At 42.7% G+C, this 20,294-nt stretch overlaps 1 protein-coding gene across 1 annotated transcript in view; it reads left to right on the forward strand.

Annotated features, from left to right (window-relative positions):
- The window catches only part of LOC115462198, a 62,254-nt gene that overhangs the window by 13,970 nt on the left and 27,990 nt on the right, over positions 1-20,294 (forward strand). The window contains exon 3 of the mRNA XM_030192213.1: positions 14,036-14,145. Within this exon, the coding sequence (XP_030048073.1) occupies positions 14,036-14,145 (110 nt within the window). The remainder of the gene's footprint in view (positions 1-14,035; positions 14,146-20,294) is intronic.

Below are 20,294 nucleotides of genomic sequence, written 5' to 3' on the forward strand. Positions count from 1 at the left end.
AAACAGGCTGGAACTACAAAGGATTTTTCTATTTGCAAAATGGGAGAAGTTTTTTAATGTGTTGCTAATTGTTCCCTAGATACTATTGACTTGTGGGAAGATTATCTTCTCTGCTGTTAAGAGTTATCATAGAAAGAATTATGTGTGTGTATGTTTTTTTACAATAACATTTTCAAACCACAAGTACTATTCTTTTTCATGTCCACCTATGAAATTCGTTGACTTTTCTTTTCAGTAAAACAGAGATCCTACGTGCTTGTCCCATGCTTTCTTGAATTCATATATATTCCTAATCTCCACCACCTGTACCAGAAGGCTGTTCCACACATTTACCACCCTTTCCATAAAGAAGTATTTCTTTTGGAATTATTCCTGAGTCTGTCCTATGCTCCCTCATTTCAGAGCTTCCTTTCAATTGAAAGAAACTCGCCTCTTGTGCATTTATGCCATGGATATATTTAAATGTCTCTGTCATATCTCCCCTCTCTCTCCTTTCTTCCGAAGTATTGAGATCTTTAAGTATGTCCTTATTAGGGATGGGCAGCTAGAAAAGTTTTGTTTAGTTGTTTTCCCCCCTTTTTCATTTTGAAATGAATGACATTAATAGAGTGCACTATGGACTAGATTCTATATATTGTGCCTAAAAAAATCGTCGCCTAAAAAAATGCTTAAATTTAGGCATATTTTATAGAATACGCATACATTTCTATGTGGTTTATAGAATACGCTGAGTACCTGTCCATGCAACTAAATTTGGTTGTGGGCAGTTGCGCCAAGTAAAACTAAGTGCGGATCAGGTGTATTCCATAACAATGTGCATAGATTTTAGAAATGCCCACAACCTGTCCATTCCACGCTCATGGCCACACCCCCTTTTCAATTGTGCAACTTAGAATTTACACGCATTACATTACAGAATACGTGTAGACAGTTGTGTGAGTAAAATCTAATTAATGCCAATTCATTCTAATTAGTGTCAATAATTGCTTTTTAAGTGGCAGTTATCAGCACTGATTGGCTTGTTAACTAATTAAGTTGTGTGCATAAGTCCAGAATGTGACCAGATTTGCACGCGCAACTTAAGTCTTGCTATATAGAATCTGGGGGTATGCTTATGCGAACCATTGCACATGTGCAAAGAAACTACATACTATATGCAAACTACATTTATTATTTCAAATGTCAGCTCGTTCTTACTCCCCATGCATTTTATTATAAAGACTACTGACAATTTCAGTAGTCTCCCTCTGGACCGACTCCATCCTGTTTATATCTTTTTGAAGGTGCGATCGCCAGAATTGTACACACTACTCTAAATGAGGACTGAACAGAGACTTATACAGGGGCATCATCACCTCCTTTTTCCTAATGGCTGTTCCTCTCCCTATGCACCCAAATTTCCTTCTGGCTTTTTCAGTCACCTTTGCTACCTGTTTGGACACCCTAAGATAATAAGATATGATCACCCCTAAGTCGCACTCTTTCATGCACAGATTTTTAGTTCTTTGAATTATTAGGAGAGGGATACAAAACAAGACTAAAAATATTATAATGCCTCTGTATCGCTCCATGGTGCGACCTCACCTTGAGTATTGCATTCAGTTCTGGTCACAGTATCTCACAAAAGATATAATGGAATTAGAAAAGGTTCAAAGAAGAATGACCAAAATGATAAAGGAGATGAAACTCCTCCAGTATGAGGAATGGCTAAAGAGGTTAGGGGTCTTGAGCTTGGAAAAGAGATAGCTGATGGGGATATGATTGAGGTCTATAAAATCCTGAGTGGTGTGGAGCGGGTTAATCGATTTTTCACTCATTCAAAAAGTACAAAGACCAGGGGGACACCAATGAAATTGCATGGAAATACTTTTAAATCAAATAGGAGGAAATATTTTTTCTCTCAAGGAGTAGTTAAGCTCTGGAGCTCATTACCAGAGGATGTGGTAACAGTGGTTAGTGTATCTGGGTTTAAAAAAGGTTTGGACAAGTTCCTGGAGGAAAAGTCCATAGTCTGTTATTGAGGTAGACATGGGGGAAGCCACTGCTTGCCCTGGGATGGTAGCATGGAATGGTGCTACTAATTGGGTTTCTGCCAGGTACTTGTGACCTTGATTGGACACTGCTGAAAGCAGGGTACTGGGCTAGATGGACCATTGGTGTAACCCAGTATGGCTATTCTTATGTTCTTATGTAAATATAGCACCATTTACAGGTGCACATCACATACAAATTTAAATACTGATTTCAGAAAGTTTCTATACATGGACATTCTAATGAGATTTCAAGGGGCAAAGATTGGATGCGGTTTGGGCATGACATAGGCAGAAGTAAAATGTAGAAACTTTTCACAGAAGGAAATGTTAACACTGTGGCCTCATTATGTGGTTGCATTTACACATATAGGACTAGATTATATATATATGACTCCTGAAAAATCGGTGCTGAAAAAATTTCCGCCTAGGTGTATTCTATATACCTCATCTAATTGCTTTCCACTCCTGCACTCACCAGGTGCACTGGCTGAGCTGGCCATAGATTCTCTTCCCTTCGCTTAAATGATGCAACGGGCAGGGGAGCAGGAGTCAAAGAAAAAGAAATTCAAACTAGCCTGAGCTTTTATATCAGCACTGTTTTCCTCCATAAGTGCCTCCTCCTACCAGTTGTCAATCACGGGTCAGGAGAGCCAACCTCTTGTTCCAGAAGCTGTGGGGGTATTTACAAGTCAAAGTACATTAGTCAGGTAGAGCCACTGGAGGTCTCTGCAATCTTCAAAGGAGCGGACACCTAAGGGGCTCATTTTTTGAAGAGAAAACCCATCTAAAAAGTGGCATAAAACAGCATTTGGACATTTTTCTCACTAAAAAATCCAAATCATTATTTTCATAACCCATTTTCCAGACTGTTTTCAATGTTGTTTGTCTGCAGTGCATCCAGATCTCAAGGTAGTGTGTTTATTAAGGGTGGGATTTGGGCGTTACTAAGACTTGGATGTTTTTCAGCCGTAATGGAACAAAGTGAAAACATCTAAGACTAAAACTAAGACATTTTGGTCTAGACCTGTTTTAATAATGACTAAGCCACAAAAAAGTGCCTTAAATGACCAAATGACCTGTCCTACCCATATCCCTTATTTGTCCTGTCTGTCTGTCCTGATTTAGATTGTAAGCTCTTTTGAGCAGGGACTGTCTTTTCTTCATGTTCAATTGTGAAGTGCTGCGTACGACTGGTAGCGCTATAGAAATGATTTGTAGTAGTAGTAGTAGTAGGAATAAAGGAATGACCCACCTTATTCCCCCAGTGGTCACTGACCTCCTCCCAGCCCCCAAAGATGTGAAAGAAACAGTACATATCAGCCTCTATCCTATTAGAGCAGCAAGCAGGTCCCTGGAGTAGCCTAGTGGTTGGTACACTGCACTATGGAGAAGGGGACCCAGGCCAATAATCCATTCTAACTGTTACACTTGTGGTGGGAAGTGTGAACCCTCCAAAACCCAAGAAAAACCTACTGTACCCACATATAGGTGACACCTGCAGCCATAAGGTCTATTGTAGCGGTGTACAGTTGGGTACAGTAGGTTTTTGGTGGGTTTTGAAGGGCTTACTATACAATATAAGGGAGCAATGGTATGTACCTGGGAGATGTTATGTGAAGTCCACTGCAGTGCTCCCTAGGGTGCCCCATTACCCTACTGGGATGTCTGTGTGGTCACTCTACTAAGAATGCTGGCTCCTCCTACACCCCAATGGATTGTTTTTGTGCGTTTTTCACTTGGCCATTTTTTTTCCAAAAATGGATCAAAAAGATAAATGCACAGAGTGCAAAAACATCTAGCAAGTGGCCATTTTTGAACAAAAAATATAGATGTTTTGCTGTTTCAAAAATCGCTATATTTGCTATTTGGATTTTGGACGTTTTGAGCAAAACGTTCAAAGTCAGACAGAGACATCATATTGAAAATGCCTCTCCACAGGTCTCTACACACTCTTTCCATGTGTTTACTTTGAATCCATTTTAATACAACAATCGTTGGAAAAAATTGTACAAAAGGGGTTGACTCTCTATCTCTGTGTCGGCCTGTTTGTGTGGGGCCAAAATGATATTCTGAAAATTTAACACAATGACATGCAACTTGGCAAGAGTTCAAAAATGGTCCAAATTGGACAGAAAGTTCCAGAGGAATAAGCCTCCCCCATAAAAATATGCCCCCTCCAAATGGGAGAAGGAGTTCCAGCTTCTGTAGCACAGAAGCTTACATACAGTGAAATATGGCAGTTAGGAAATTTCTCCTTTCATGCTGTCTCTTCTCTTCTCCTTTATCCTAACCCCCCAAATTGCCCCACCTCCAAAAACTACCACCATGCAATTGCCGTACAATCTACTGCAGTCCCCAAACTACCCCCTACACTGTTCTACTACCTCACAAACTGCTCCACCGCCAAACACTATTCCCCACCCGTATCAACTTGCAAATTGCCCCCACCCCCAAAACATGACCTCGGAGCATTGCTTCTCATTTTGAACTGGCTTCACTGAAATGCCTCTTCAAGTGCGTTAGTGGTCACGTTATAAAATACAGTGTCTGCCAAAGGAAAACAATTAACATAATACGAACGCAAGTTGAGCATTAACAAACACTCAAGCAATTTATGTTGAAAAAGTGCTAAGTCTCTAACTTCACTCTACTGTCATTTTGAAGTGTTTACATTTAAGGTGCTGCAATGTCAATATTAGTTTGATGTATGTGACAGAAAGCAAACATGCTAACGGCAGGGACAGAGCACAGTGGTAAAAGATGGGCAGAATCAGGTACTAAATCTGAAGGCAGGAGCTTGAATTTTTGCTCAGTCCTATGAAAAGCAGGTGGTGTGCGGGGGGGGGGGGGGGGGGGGGGGAGTCAAGGCACACCACCTGAAGATAAGCAATGGTGGTGTCAATAATTGCTGGTGCTCCTGTAGGACAGAAAAAGTGAGAAATCTCACAGCTGTGCAATCTTCAGTGGGTTGGTGGCAACCCAACCCCTGCTAGCATAAGAAAAGGAGCCAAGCACTAGAAGTAGTAGAAGACCAATTCAGTTATTGAAGAAAGTGATAGGAAGCTGGTGGAGATGAAGAGAGGCAGAAGTGTATACGAGGGAGGGAGGGAGGGAGGGAGGGAGGGAGGAAGGAGAAGAAATGAGGGAAGGAGGAGGGTTGCTGGATGGACTGCAAATCTGAAAGGAGCTTACTAGTGTAGTTTCAAACTAGAGAATGACATGGGGATGGGGAGCCACAGTAACCGAGGGGATGGGGACAGAGCAGATCCAACAGAGACTGTGCGGGGATGTGGACAGAGCCCACGGGGACAGGGACAAACTTTGTCCCCATATCATTTTCTACTTTGAAGCCTGTTAATGAACTGGACTGTTAGTTATGTTTGAGTGATTTAGACAACAATATTTTGATTTTTTGGAAAAACAAGCAAACATGCTGGCCACAACTAGCAAAATTTGCATGGGGGATCCTGTACATCCTGCTACCAGCACATCTCCATTAGATTGTAAGCTCTTTTGAGCAGGGACTGTCCTTTTTGTTAAACTTACAGCGCTGTGTAACCCTAGTAGCGCTCTAGAAATGTTAAGTAGTAGTAGTAGTAGTACATCTTCTATTGCAGGAAGGACTGTGGAAGACAGGAGAGCTAGACTGAATCCTGAGATTGTTGATGGCTTCTTATTTATCAACAGATTAAAAAATCATAACAGTGTTTAATACAGCACATTTCTCCCCTCTAGGACATACAGAACAGGTTGTATTTTATACACCTGGACATTTTAACAGGGTGGATTAGGATTCCTTGGGGTAGTAGAAATCAGCTATTGTTGGGGTTGGAAGGGTAGAGGGTGGTGGTGAGGAGGGTTATTATAGCTGCTCGCTGTTATTGTTGTTTTCTATTTATAATTTATACACAACAGTTGCACAGCATATTGTTCCTTTTTATACTTTAATAAAAAGATTTAAATATAAAATCATAATTGTTCGAGGCTTTTGTAGATGAGGACAGAGCCCATGGGGACTAGATGGGGACAGAACCTGCGGGATGGGGTGGGGACAGAGACAGAACCCACAGGATCATTCTCTAGTTCAAACCTCCTACTGGTATATGAATACCTGGTGTGGATTCTCTGAATGGGGGGAAGAGAACCACCTCTTCAAACCCTAGGCACAGCTACATCTACACAAAAACTCACGACTTTCAGTTGGTGTTCCAAACAGTAGATAAATTTGTTGTAATAACAGTTCATTCTGCAGTAACTCTACTCTTTTCCTCTAGGCCTGACAACACTTCCAGACCTCAAACTATTCAGGAATTTTCCATTCTGTTCTTGGAGGGAAAACTACCTTCTAGTTACAAATCAGATTCCCTAGATTCCCAAATTGGTCTCTGATACTTTACCTCTTTATCCACACCATTCTCTTCAGATACCCTTCCTTTCTTCTTCCTGCCCATAGTATCAGTTCTGAAAGGGGCTGGTTAACAAAGGATCCCAGAGAGTGAACGTCCCCCTGTTAGTACACTTTTTTTCACATGGTCTTCCTACACTCCAAGAATTATTTTCCCCAAGAACAAAGGCCACCAAAAACTCCCTCTTTGGCCTTTATTTAAGGAACAACATTTTTCTACTCACCCACTGTCTCCTCTACACCCTAACTCTGCTTTCAGAGTGAAAGACTACTAGTCAGAACTAAAACCAAAAAAAAGTTGTCCAGCTCCTCACTATCTCTCTATCAACCAACATCTTTGAAATAGGGCAAAATACCAATGTGAAATCACCTAAATATACTCAGTCATTACTAAAAAGGTGCTTCTCCCAAGTAATGTGGATCAGTGGGTAGAAGGGGAAGGAATTGAGTGCAAAGGGGAGGGAAAAAGTGAAAGGAAGAGGTTGGATGGAGAGAAACTGAGTACACAGAGGGCACAGGAAACTACTAGGGGAGAGATAAACAGAGAGAACATGAGGAGAGGAAGGAGAGAAAATGCTTCCATACCCACAGCCACAAACACACACATAGCTTCAACTCACCCAACCACCCAAATAACCTTACACACCCCACGCAATCCTACCCTCTCACATCCCCAAGACTTCCCAACTACACAGACCCACAAATATATGCCTACGCTCTCCCCATAGTCACAAATATACACACCATACCACTCACCCACACACTTATGTGCACATGCATACATACACACACCACATGCACCCACTTTCTCCCCCCCCCCCCCCGAGCCCCTGCTACCCTATGGGAGACACATTGTACCATGTCTGTCCCCATCAAGTCCCCATACACAGGCATGCCTGAGCCTATAAATAGAAGAAGGGGACCATACTATTTTGACATGCTGTAAATGTGCACTTTTGAACTTGTTTTTATATGAAATGCAGACTGCAAAGCAATTTTTGGATGTTTTGCTATCTGTGAAGAATTAATGAGCTGCTTTGCTTGATTTTGCATTGCAACGCTCATTAACTATTGATCTGAATAAAATGTCACATGCAAAAAGCTCCATGTGAAATTTTACTGTTTGCAAATATGAAACATTTTGCAAAACCGGTTTCCTGCAAATTCTGCATACCATCACACAAAAAAATAATACATATGCTATTTGCATTTTTAGCATTTACAGAATTTACATAATTTTCCATTGGTGTTCTAAATGATATCAATACAACTGTATTAGACTTCCAAGAACTGCATGGTGCTTCAGTTACAACTTCCCTAACCTCACTGGAACAGCTTGCAGGCTTCCAAAAACAGAGTAACCATGCTTCCAAACATCACAGCATTAGTAGAATCTCAAATTTCACAGCAGCAGCCACTCAGAGTCTGCATCATAACTGCAGGTTGGAGGATGGGCTTTTGGATGATTGCAGTTGTGATGTTTGTACAACAGCTGGGACTGGGACTTTGAGTGAATGTTGTTGTAAAGTTTACCTAGCAGCTGAATACAGTTTGCCCTTTGGAACAGGAGTCTGTATGAGACTCATGTTTAGATTTTTAAGACTTCTGCAATCGTGTGTGAGCCACAGTCCCCAAAAATGTATTTCTCAGAAAGTTGGGTAGAGAGTGTGGTAGCCATGTTAGTCCACTTTTAAAGGTAATCAGTAGAAATCAAACAAAATAAAACATGGAAAAGAAAATAAGATGATACCTTTTTATTGGACATGACCTAATACATTTCTTGATTAGCTTTCGAAGGTTGCCCTTCTTCGTCAGATCGGAAATAAGCAAATGTGGTAGATGACAGTATATATAAGTAAAACATCCAAGCATTTCATTGACAGTCTAACAGGGTGGGGGTGGATAGGAGGTATGCATGGGAGCATCAAAGCATTTCAGAGATAGTCTAACAGGATGGGGGTGGATAGGTGAGAGGAGGGTGATAAACATAGCAACCCAGACCTTTTTTAAGTCCTGTCTGTTGGGTGTCAAAATATTCAATCATTCTGACTTCAAAGGTCTTACGTTCCTGTATTGTTTTAAAGTTACCTTTCAGGATTCTTACTATGAAGTCACTGGTACAGCTCTGGGTTGTATGTCTGTCTGTGGCCTTTTTTTCTTTGTATTGTAGCAGATTTTCCCTGGGTATTTTGAGGGAGGAGGCAATATTTTTGGAGATTATTTTGGGGTTGTAGCCTTTCCGTTCAAAGGATGCAGTCAGGATTTCAAGATGTCTGTCTCTATCCCTTGGGTCAGAGCAGATACGGTGGTATCTTGTGGCTTGGTTGTAAATAATGGATCTCTTTGTATGTGAAGGGTGGAAAAATTAAGAAAAATCATAAAAGATCTTCAGCCTCTACTCCAAGAGGATGAATTACTGAAAGGCATATTCCCAGCCCCACCAATGCTGGCCTTCCGACAGCCACCCAACTTGAAACACAAGCTAATCAGAAGTAAACTCCCAACACAGTCACAGACTGAAAAAGAAGAGAAGGGCACATATCCTTGCGATATATCCAGCTGCAAGCTATGCCAAAACATCTCACAGGACCCCCACAGTCATTCACAAAGGAAAAATATTCAACATAAAGGAATATTTCACATGCTCATCTTCCAATGTGGTATATATCATTCAGTGTAAAAAATGTAACGAAGGATGCTCTATATTGGAGAAACAGGCCAGATGCCAAAGACAAGATTTAATCTACATAGACATCACATGAAGAATGCTGGTGCCAGCCTGGTTCCCACCCCTGTGGGTCAGCACTTTACAAAACCAGATCACTGTACCAGTGACTTCATAGTAAGAATCCTGAAAGGTAACTTTAAAACAATACAGGAACGTAAGACCTTTGAAGTCAGAATGATTGAATATTTTGACAATCTAAATTTGAAAGTAGAGCTCTGCTAGGACATCTAGATAAACCAATAATACAAATTGCACACAAATGATATCCTTTAATAATCCTGATAAATTTTTTATATAGGAGGAAAAAACCTCAAATTGTAAGGGAACACTCCTTCGTTGGTATCACCAGCATTAGGGAGGTCCCTTAAATCATCATGGGTAAAAAAACCTCCTTTAAATCTACTGTTGTGCCCATTGGGTCTAAAACTGTAGACTAATTGTTCTCAAATCAAACAAAAGACCCGTTTATAAATATAATACAGATCAATAGCACTTATCTTTTCAATCCACAGTCAGCTAGACATCTTCCACGGCCCGACTTTGGCCTCAGTTTCGAATCCTTCCTCAGGGTCCGTGGTGTCAGACTGCTCAAATCTGTAGGAAAAGCGCAAAACAACATCAGCTTGATTTTTCAATAACACGGCTCCACAAATAAAAACTAAACAATCTGTTCCTTACAGTGTGCTTTTTGATCCATAAGCAAACGCTTTCCCACTTCAAAAGATGGCTGCAATCTATTTATACTAACGTCAGACGCCTTCATAGCAAACCCCTCCCTCACACATGTCAATCAAATATCGTCACACAATAATTCCACATTGGGCGCAGGGAAAAATCTTTCAAATAAAACATGCTAGTCAGAAATTTTTTTTTTGCTAGACTCAAAATTGTACTTCAACAATTGAAATGGCAAATAGGAGGAGGAGATAGAAAACTCCTCCTACTCAGACAAGAACAGCGCTGGATTTTTTGATTACACACATTAGAGCCACTGGGGATGAATACGTTCCAGTGTTTGTTTCCAGTCCAGTCAGGCCAAGCTTGCTCCAGTATCCGTTTCCAGTCCAGCCAAGTCCGTTCCAAGTATTTGGTTCCAGTCAAGCCAAGCTTGCTCCAGTATCCGGTTTCAGTCCAGCCAAATCCATTCCAGCATTTGGTTCCAGGCCAGGCCAGGCCAGTCAAGCCAAGCTTGTTCCAGTCCAGCCAAGTAAAGTCCGTTCCAGCATTTGGTTCCAGTCAAGCCAAGCTTGCTTCAGTATCCGGTTCCAGTCCAGCCAAGTCAGTTCCAGTATTTGGTTCCAGTCCAGTCAAGCCAAGCTTGCTCCAGTATCTGGTTCCAGTCCAGCCAAGTCCATTCCAGCATTTGGTTCCATTCCAGCCAAGCCAAGTCCGTTCCAGCATTTGGTTCCAGCCCAGTCAAGCCAAGCTTGTTCCAGTATCTGACTCTAGCCAAGCCAAGTGCATCCCGAATCCTGCCTAGTCTTGCTTGGGGGGTTTTGCCTCCTGCTGCCTCTCACCGACAGTAGGCCAAGGGCTCATGTTGTTCCAGAGTTCATGCCTGGTCTTTTGGGAGGCTGGCTCTAGGCAGTCCTTTCCTCAATAAAGTTCTGTTCCATGGTACCCACCCATCATTCATAAATTACCTAATTGATTGGGATCATCCCTACTCTAGTAATTAGGAAGTTTCTAATATAACATATAGACTCTACCCTTCTCTATAATAGAAGCCTTGCAGGTTTTATATATAACAAAATGAAGATATGTATTATGCTGGGATGATGAGCACAGTACTTTAGCATCACTTTGGGGCCTTGCTTTCATGTGTTGAAAAATCTGTTGGAGGATGGAAACAGTCTTGATTATCACTTGATGATGACCAGGTTCTGCAACTGACACTCACTTGAGCAGGCAGACAGCTATCAAAAAACAATCAACAGTCATTACTGATTTTGAATACAAAGCTTAAGCCATATCAAGTGTAAAGGGGCCTTTGGACCCTTTTACTAGACTATGGTTCTTCCAGTGAGGAATATATTTAAAATGTTAGTGTAATGAACCACCTACTATGGTAATCCCCATTAGGAGTGACCCCAATGATATATTCTAGGGCATTAGTGTGTTGATTATCAAAAAGTGAGGATTGTGAAGCTGAGAAGGAAAAGGACAATTTTCTGACTCAGTCTGAGAAATGGGCTTGGGAGGGAGAAAGCCTGCCCACTGTCTCTGCTGTCAAGCAAGTGAAAGCAGAGGCCTACATTGAAAAAAGAACTGTAACTGAATGTAATTCACCTTGAGCTACCAATGAAAATGTATAAGCAAAATACAAAACTCAAATAAATAATATACAACTCATTCATACGATGTTCTAAGCTGCTTCACAAATGCATCACTCTTTGATAGACCTATTGGTTCTGATCATCCACTCACAATTTGTTCATTGTCTCTGTCCTGGAGATGCAAAAACAGGTATTACATATATCCAAGATCCACCTGATCTAGAGGTATTGTTCTGTTAGTAATATTTTGGTGTGGCTTTCTGACCGAGCATTATTCATTGCATTTACATTCCATGCTACTTAATCCCAAGGATATGCAGTGGCTTGTCATGGTTTATGGAGTTACATTGGTCATCCTCTAATCTTTTGGTACCATGCTTGATTTTAAAGATCAAACATATAAATGGCAAGAGGTGTACTCACTCGCAAATGCGCAGTAGAGACCCTCTCTGTCCCGCCCCCGCGTCAATACGTGATGACGGGGCGTGACAGAGAGGGAACCTGCACACCTGCGAGTGAGGGAACCGCCGTCGCCACCGCTCCCCCCCCAGGGTTGCCGCTACCACTCCCCCCACCCACCCGGAGTCGCTGCCGCCACCCACCCTCCACCCGGCCCGGGTACCTGGCTTTACTATTCAAACCGCCGGAACGCAGCATACAGCTCATCTGAGCTGCAGAGTTTAAAAAGGGGTTAGACGGTTTCCTAAAGGATAAGTCCATAAACCGCTACTAAATGGACATGGGAAAAATCCACAATTCCAGGAATAACATGTATAGAATGTTTGTACGTTTGGGAAGCTCGCCAGGTGCCCTTGGCCTGGATTGGCCGCTGTTGTGGACAGGATGCTGGGCTCGATGGACTTTTGGTCTTTTCCCAGTGTGGCATTACTTATGTACTTACTAGTAAAAAAGCCCCATTTCTGATGCAAATGAAATGGGGGCTAGCAATGTTTTCTTCTGTGTGCATGTGGGAGTGTGTGTGTCCCTGCCCTCTGCCCTCTCTCCCCTCCCCCCTCTGAGTCCTTCAGTAAAAAAGCCCTGTTTCTGATGCAAATGAAACGGGGGGAGGGGGGGGAGCTAGCAAGGTTTTCTTCTGTGTGCATGTGGGAGTGTGTGTGTCCCTGCCCTCTGGCTTCTCTCCCCTCCCCCCTCTGAGTCCTTCACTGTTACAGAGCCAGCGATTTGATTTCGTGCTCTGCTGTTTTCCTTCACTGACTGTTTGTGTTACAGAGAGGGCGGGGCAGACACTCATGGGGAAACCGGATATCTCTCCACACTTCCGTCTGGAGGCTTCATAGAACGTTGGTGTTGCCTTTTATATAGAGAGATGTATTTATCTCACCTATTGGTATCTTACATGCCTGTTTGATCACTGAGATTATCCCAACAACATTTCCTGGTCATTTTGTCCTTCAAATTTGTTTAGATGTTATTTGTTCATCTAGTTTCACTGTTGTTGGTCTTCTCCTGTGGAACAATTTGTCTTATCCTTTACGTACAGAGCCAAATCATATTTAAAACTGGACTTATCTATCTTTTAGCCAAATCTTTTTAATAATAGTATACTCTGTTGTTGCAGATCTTCTTGGCTGTAGGGTGCAAGTGGGAGGCTGATGTGCGCAGGACACAAGATTTCTGTTTCATTACATTATTGTAACTTTTTTTTCTTTCTATTGTGAATATGTTTCACTGTAAACTGCCTAGATGGCATCTGTTGCTGGTGTGGTATATCAAACAATAAATAAACTTGGAAATGTGGAAACCATGTCTAGATAGCCCCATTGTTGATAATTTATCTAAATGAAGAATCAATGATAAGTACATAAGTATTGCTATACTGGGACAGACCAAAGGTCCATCAAGCTCAGCATCCTGTTTCCAACAGTGGCCAATCCAGGTCACAAATACCTGGCAAGATCCCAAAAAAGTACAAAATATTTTATGCTGCTTATCCCAGAAATAAGCAGTGGATTTTCCCCAAGTCCATTTTAATAATGGTCTATGGACTTTTCCTTTAGGAAGGCGTCCAAACCTTTTTTAAACCCCGCTAAGCTAACCGCCTTCACCACATTCTCTGGCAACGAATCCCAGAGTTTAATTACACGTTGAGTGAAGAAACATTTTCTCCGATTCCTGAAAGAGTAATGGCCTAGTGGTTAGTGCAGTGGCCTGAGAACCTGGGCAAGTGAGCTCAGTTCTCACTGCAGCTCCTTCTGACTCTGGGCAAGTCACTCAACCCTCCAATTCCAGATGCAAAATAAGTACCTGTACATAATGGGTAGACCACTTTGATTACAACCACAGAAAAGCAGTATATCAAATCCAATCCCCTTATACACAAAAATGAAAGCTTTTCTATGAATAGTTTATTTTTATATTTAATACGGTGATCAGTACCGTTGTTTGTAGCCTTAATAGAATAGGCATAGAATAGGACTTTTCACACAGGTGCATTGTTGTAGGGTATAGCCCCCTTAAGTGTAAAGATTCTAGTCTATAATATTATTCCCAGGTTTTAGGAAAGAAACGATGGGGTTTAGGCAACCTGTCACATTTATATTTTCTAAATACCCATTTTTTTTTAATGCCATAGGCCAACGAGCTGATATTGGAAGTCGGGCAGAAAGCCAAGTAAGCCTTGCCAGTAGCAGAGCCAGTTCAATCTCTCGGCCAGGAACGCAGCTCAGGATTGAAGTGGATGAGGTAGGATTGTGATAATACAGAAAAATATAATTTTATTCTGGTGTGACTGTAGCGATAGAGGGAAAAATGATAGTATTAATGGGAAAACAGGGAAAATTAAATTACAAGCTTGAACGTTAGCTCTTTTTAGAGCAATCAGCTAATCATGTCTGTTTTCTTTAATAAGCACTGTAAGCTTATTATATATTGAGGTATATGTCTTTAAGCTTTTGCTGTTAAATCTGTAGACTCCTGGCAAGCAAGTATATAGTGAGACATTTAGGAGTTTCATCTATATATGATACACCTCAAATAAAAAGTGTCTAAGCACAGTGGCGTACTGAGGGCGGGGTGGTCTGCCCCTGGTGCACGCTGCAGGGGAGTGCAAGGACACACTGCGTGGCTGTCGGCTGGCTCTGCCGGTTCTCTGCTCCCTTTGATGTTACTTGCTGTTCCAGGACAGGGAACCGGCGGAGCCAGCCGACAGCTGCGTGGCTGCTCCTGGCACCCTCAGGAGGTAAGAGCAATGCACCGGGGGGGGGGGGGGGGGGGGGGGGGGGGGGGGGGGGGCGCTGTACCCGGGGGTGTGTGCTGTACCCAGGGGGGTGTGCAGGGGCAATCTGCCTTGGGTGGCATCCGACCAAGGAACACCACTTTCTAAGCAGTTTACATTATGTACAATATAAGCTTGCACAGGAATCAGAAAATATACAGGTTTCTATATACTGTGCCAAAAGTAAGGCACCAATTTGGTGTGTAATTTGGGGCACTAAAATGGAGGTTATATGCCAGATTTGGGGTAGCACCTTAGTGGTTTAGGCAATATCTGTATGGGGTGTGTGCATATGGGCGGGGCATGGGTGGGTTGTATACTTACATGCAAAACTTATAGAATACTATAATTAGCATGCCTAAGTGCTAGCTTTTATACCTGCTGTTGAGGTTGCAGTCGCCATTTTACATTAGCTGCTGTGATACACAGGACAGGAGTGAGTGGTAATGGTAAGGTAATGAATTTGATACACTGCCTTTCTGTGGTACAACCAAAGCTCACGATCTAAACTTTACATCTGGGGCAATGGAGAACTAGGTGACTTGCCCAAGGGTCACAAGGAGCTGCAGTGGGAACTGAACCTGGGTCCCTAGGCTCTCAGCCCACTGCACTAACCATTAGGCTATTCCTGCTCCTGTCTGCCTGACCTCACTGGATCACTAGGTATTCAAAGGTAAGACCGAAGGAACCTACTGGGGTGGGAGTAGGCAGGAAGGCCTCCCTTAGCCCTAACCTACATGAGGGGTAGGAGGAAGGGGGTAATGGGGCTGCGGGGGAAGAAGGGAGGGTGGATTCGGAGGAGTAGAGGATAGAGTCTGAGCTCTGCAGGAGCTTTGGAGAGAGACAGTGGAAACAATGAGTGACTTGAAGGAGTAAGGGGATTGTTGAGCAACTTAAGAGGAAAGGGAGGAAGTGTATGGGGGCAGCTGCAGGCTGAGAGAAAGAGCTGGCAGCAAACACAGAACTGTGCATAATGGTAATAAAGATGACTGGGGAGAGGAGCACTAACTGACTGAGCGCATGAACAGCAGAGAGCAGCACAGTACCAGAGGAGAAAGAAGAGTGTGTGTCTGTTTGAAAAGTGACAGAGTGTGTATGTGTGTGTGTGTGTCTGAAAATTGAGAGTTCATGCGTATGTTTATCTGAAGAGCAAAAGTGTACATGTGTGCATGCTTGTGTGTGTATGTCTAAAGAATGAGTATGTGTGAGTGTGTGTATGTCTGAAGAATGAAAACATGTATACATGTATTTGAAGAGTGCGCGTGTGTATTTCTGACAAATGAGAACATGCATGTGTGTATGTGTGTGTATATATATATATATATATATATATATATATATGTTTAAAGAAAGCATGCATGTGTGTCTGAAGAGAGGGCATGCATGTGTGTATGTATGTTTGAAGAACGAGAGCATGCATACATGTATTTGAAGAGTGAGAGTGTGTATGTGTATGAAAAAATGAGAGCGTGCATGTGTGTCTGAAGAGTGAGAGCATATGCATGTATGACTAGCATTAGAGTACATGTGTGTCTGTGTGCATATCTGAAGAATGAACACATGCATAGGCAGCGAGAGAATGCATGTGTGTGTGTATGTATGTCTGAAGAATGAAAACGTATACATGTATTTTTGAAGAGTAAGAGTGTGTGTGTGTATGTCTGACAAATGAGAGTATGCATGCGTGTGTCTAAAGAGAGAGATTGTATGCATGTATGACTGTAGCCATCATAGGAGCCAACTTTTCAAAATTATTGGGGGTGCTAAGCCCAGTGGAAATAACCCTTCCCTGGACACATACAAGGAAATTCTCAATATTGGGGTGCTCAAGCACCCACAGCACCCACAGACCCGGCTATGTGCATGTGTGTCTGAAGAGCAAGAGAATGCATATGTGTGTGTACATGTTTCTGTGTCCCTAGTAGGAAGAATCTCATATAGATAGGGTTTCCCTTTGAAAATGTGGGTTGCAATGGAGAGGTTCACTGCTGGGGAGGCAGGGAAAATGAATGTGACATGGGAAGGGGGTGTTAAAGAACTAATGGAGGTCCAGTGTAGGGATGGGGGGGGGGGGGGGACCACAGATGTTTACTTCCTTAGGATCCAATACAGTACTAATGTGAACCTGCCTTAGAGTCATTTCTCCAGAAGCATCCATGTGTACTCTTACCACGGTGGCCTTGCTAGTGATAAGATGGAAGGACAGCGAACCTAGCTCTAAGATTGTTCTACAGTTTTCCATCATTTTAAAATATTCTCCAGGGCACTCTGTTGCAAGAAATCCTGAAGAAAATTTTAAAAATTCTGAAAAATATAGAAAAATGTCCAAATGGTAAATCAGACTATCTTGTTATCAGCTTCTTTCTAAGTTCATATAGTCCAGGGAGCAGATGGGTTTTCTTATTTTTAAAGCATATCAAAATTGTATGGGCCAGTTAATTCTATTCATTTCCAAAAGAAAATAGTATACTATAATGAAATACTGATACACCCAAAATGCATTCATTAAATAACAAAAATAACTTCTACTATGTTTATCACACAATAGTTGGGTCTCTTGTAGTTGAACATCTTTGCTAATGCCATTTTCTTCTGCTCAAAAGACAGGCTTCCAGGTCCTCCAGTCCCATTCCTCTCTACCTAAGATGGATCACAGTACAAGCAGCACCATTTTGCATTTGGACTGTAACCATAAATGAAATCAGAAAAAGAACAAATTAGCCCATCCAATCTGCGCTGTGGTAATTCTTCCCCTTTGGTTAGATGAGCATATAAATCTCCATACTCAACCTCTTCACCCTGATACCTCCCATTTCTTTTACATAAACATTCAACCCTTTCTTACCACAGTTTTGCACATTAGTCCCATTGTCACAATCTGTATAGGTAGTGGTCTCCACTACAGTTCTCCTGATCATGATCTTCCTCCCAGCAACCAATGTTAAAAAAGGTAAACCTATTCCCCTACTGTGATCTCCATCCTTCTTCTCTTTCTCCCAACACTCAATCTTAAAACAATCTGTGCTTTTCCATCGCTTTCTCTCTCTCTCCCTCCCTCTCTTCATTGTGACACTTGATCTTAAAAAGCATCTTGAATCTGGCAGGAATTGCAAGATCTTAACGCCCCCATAATCGGTCAGGAACTTCAAACGGTAATAAAATCCCTGGCTTGTCACTCGGCCCCGGGTCCAGACGGGTTTCCAGGGGAGTTTTATAAGACGTTACCTCCTTCCTTCTTGAGGCCGCTTACTGCTTTCTATGATCACTGCGCTACATGGGATTTGGTGGCTGGTTCTACTCCGCAATACAGGCACTATATGCAGACCCAGAGGCTGCCCTGCTCGTTAATGTGGTTAAACAGTTCCCTTCCTGGTGCGCAGGTGCATGGGTCAGGGGTGCCCCCTCTCTCCGCTGTTATTCATTTTGTCAATAGAACCCTTGATGCGGGCACTAAGGATGGTGGGGAGGGTCTTGGGAGTGGAGGCAGGGGGAGATATGGTTAAGACCCTCGCCTTTGCGGATGACTTGATAGTGATAACTGGGGAGCCAGCCACCTCACTTACTGAACTACTGCAAATAATAGAGCAATTTGGTAGCCTCTCGGGTTTTAAGCTGAATCTCCAGAAGTCCCAGGCCATGTCAGTAATAAAAGGGGATGAGTCATTGTGGAGGGGAGCCTTTCCCTTAACGTGGGCTGGAGAAGTTATCAAATATTTAGGGGTACTTATACCACGGGCTCTTTCACAAATGTATCAACTAAATGTGACTAAGTTGTTTTCAGACACATGTACCGGGTTGCAAATGTGGCAGGGGTACTCGCTCTCACTATTGGGCCATATTGCTCTGTACAATATGATGATTATACCACGTTGGCTGTATATTTTCCAAATGCTGCAGCGATGAACGAAGGCTGAATTCATTATTGCAAAAATTCTTATGGAAAGGAAAGAAGGTTGTCGCTAGCCACTCTGCCGATTCCTGTGGAGTATGGTGGACTAGGCCTGCTGAGTCTGCGACACCTAACTATTGCGAGTGGCATGAGACATAATACAGATTGGTTTTGAAACATGCAGGACTTTTCAGCCACTACTTTTGAACTTGAAGTGGCTAAGGGCTAAGTGGCTATCTGCTGCATGCAGCGGGTGAGGGTGGAGATTCCCCTTTACGTATCTCCTCTATAATCCCCACGGCCAGAGCAGTTTGGCAATGGGTCAGCAGGCACCACCATTTCAATTCAAAAACTACTCCCTACTTGTCTATTTGTGGCAATCCGGCCTTCCCTCCTGGCACTTTGTATAATGCTTTTCGAAGATGGAAGCGGAAAGGGCTGATATATATAATGCAATCTATTTCAGTAGAGGGTCAAATTAAATCATTTGAAGAATTGCAACAACAATATTCATTGACCCCTGCAGACCTCTTCCATTATCAACAGCTATGGCATTATGTAGCAGGTCTGCCCTGGGAGGCATTAACTGAGGATGTACAAGAAGAACTGGCTACTGCCTTCTCCCTCTGAGTGCAGCAAAAAGTGCCCCTATCATTGCACCATAGACATTTAAGAGACACTGCCCTGGAACTGGATTTTGCCAGATATGCTGCAATGTGGAGCACAGATTTAAGTGTTCTGATTTTGAAAGATTTGTTTCGAGCCCACATAATATCCTTGCGCAAGGTGTCACAGATTACATCTCACTGGGAGCTGCAATATAAGTTTGCCTTGTGCCTGTTTATACTCCCACGATGAGCCTTTCACATGGGCCTATCGCCAGATGGAGCCTGCCCAAAATGTGGTGGAGAGGAGGCAACTTTGGGACATATGTTTTGGGCTTGTCCAGAGATTGTGCACTTTTGGAAAATCCTTGTGAAACAGATTTCTGCTCTCTGGTCAGTTGGCTGGCACTACGATCCCTTCCTGCTGTTTGGCCAGCCTAGATTGACGCCGCCAATACCTCTAGGATGTAGAGAGTTCATCTTGCGAACAATCATAATAGCAAAGAAGATGATATTAACAGAGTGGCTGACTATGCATGCCCCGATAAGCCAAGGCTGGCGAATCTGAATGCTATTCCTCATGAGATTGGAGAGATGTGCACTCAACTCTTCTTCCCCAGCTGAAGCCTTGCGATTTCGCCAAAGATGGCATCCTCTCTGGGAGACCCTCGCACCAGAGGAAATTTAGTAAACTTGTAGAGACTGCCTGAAGCTATATGCACGTTTTGATGTCCATCCCAGCAGTAGGAATTGGGATAGTTGGTGTGTGTGTGTGTGGGGGGGGGGGGGGGGGGGGGGGTGAAGTTCTCAAGGTGTTAAACTGTAACATTCTGATGTTGTTTACGTGCTGATTATGGTGTTAATAAAAATGACTTCAAACATACTTCTTAGTTTCTGTTCTCCTGGCTCCATCTCTTCCATTTCAAGTCCCTCTTGGGCAGGACTATGAGGGCGTATCCTTAAGGGGAGGTGGCAGTGTCCTATATACTCCCTCGCTGGGGCTTAAATACCAAAGAAGAAAGTGTAACCTGGGGTTTTTAAAACACTAGAAGTCACTTTGGTAATGCTGGGCTTTAATGTGGACGCATTCTGATGCTGATGTCACCATGATGACAGCATCAGA

Source organism: Microcaecilia unicolor, chromosome 2 (genome assembly GCF_901765095.1).
Source record: "Microcaecilia unicolor chromosome 2, aMicUni1.1, whole genome shotgun sequence".
Classification (NCBI taxonomy): domain Eukaryota; kingdom Metazoa; phylum Chordata; class Amphibia; order Gymnophiona; family Siphonopidae; genus Microcaecilia; species Microcaecilia unicolor.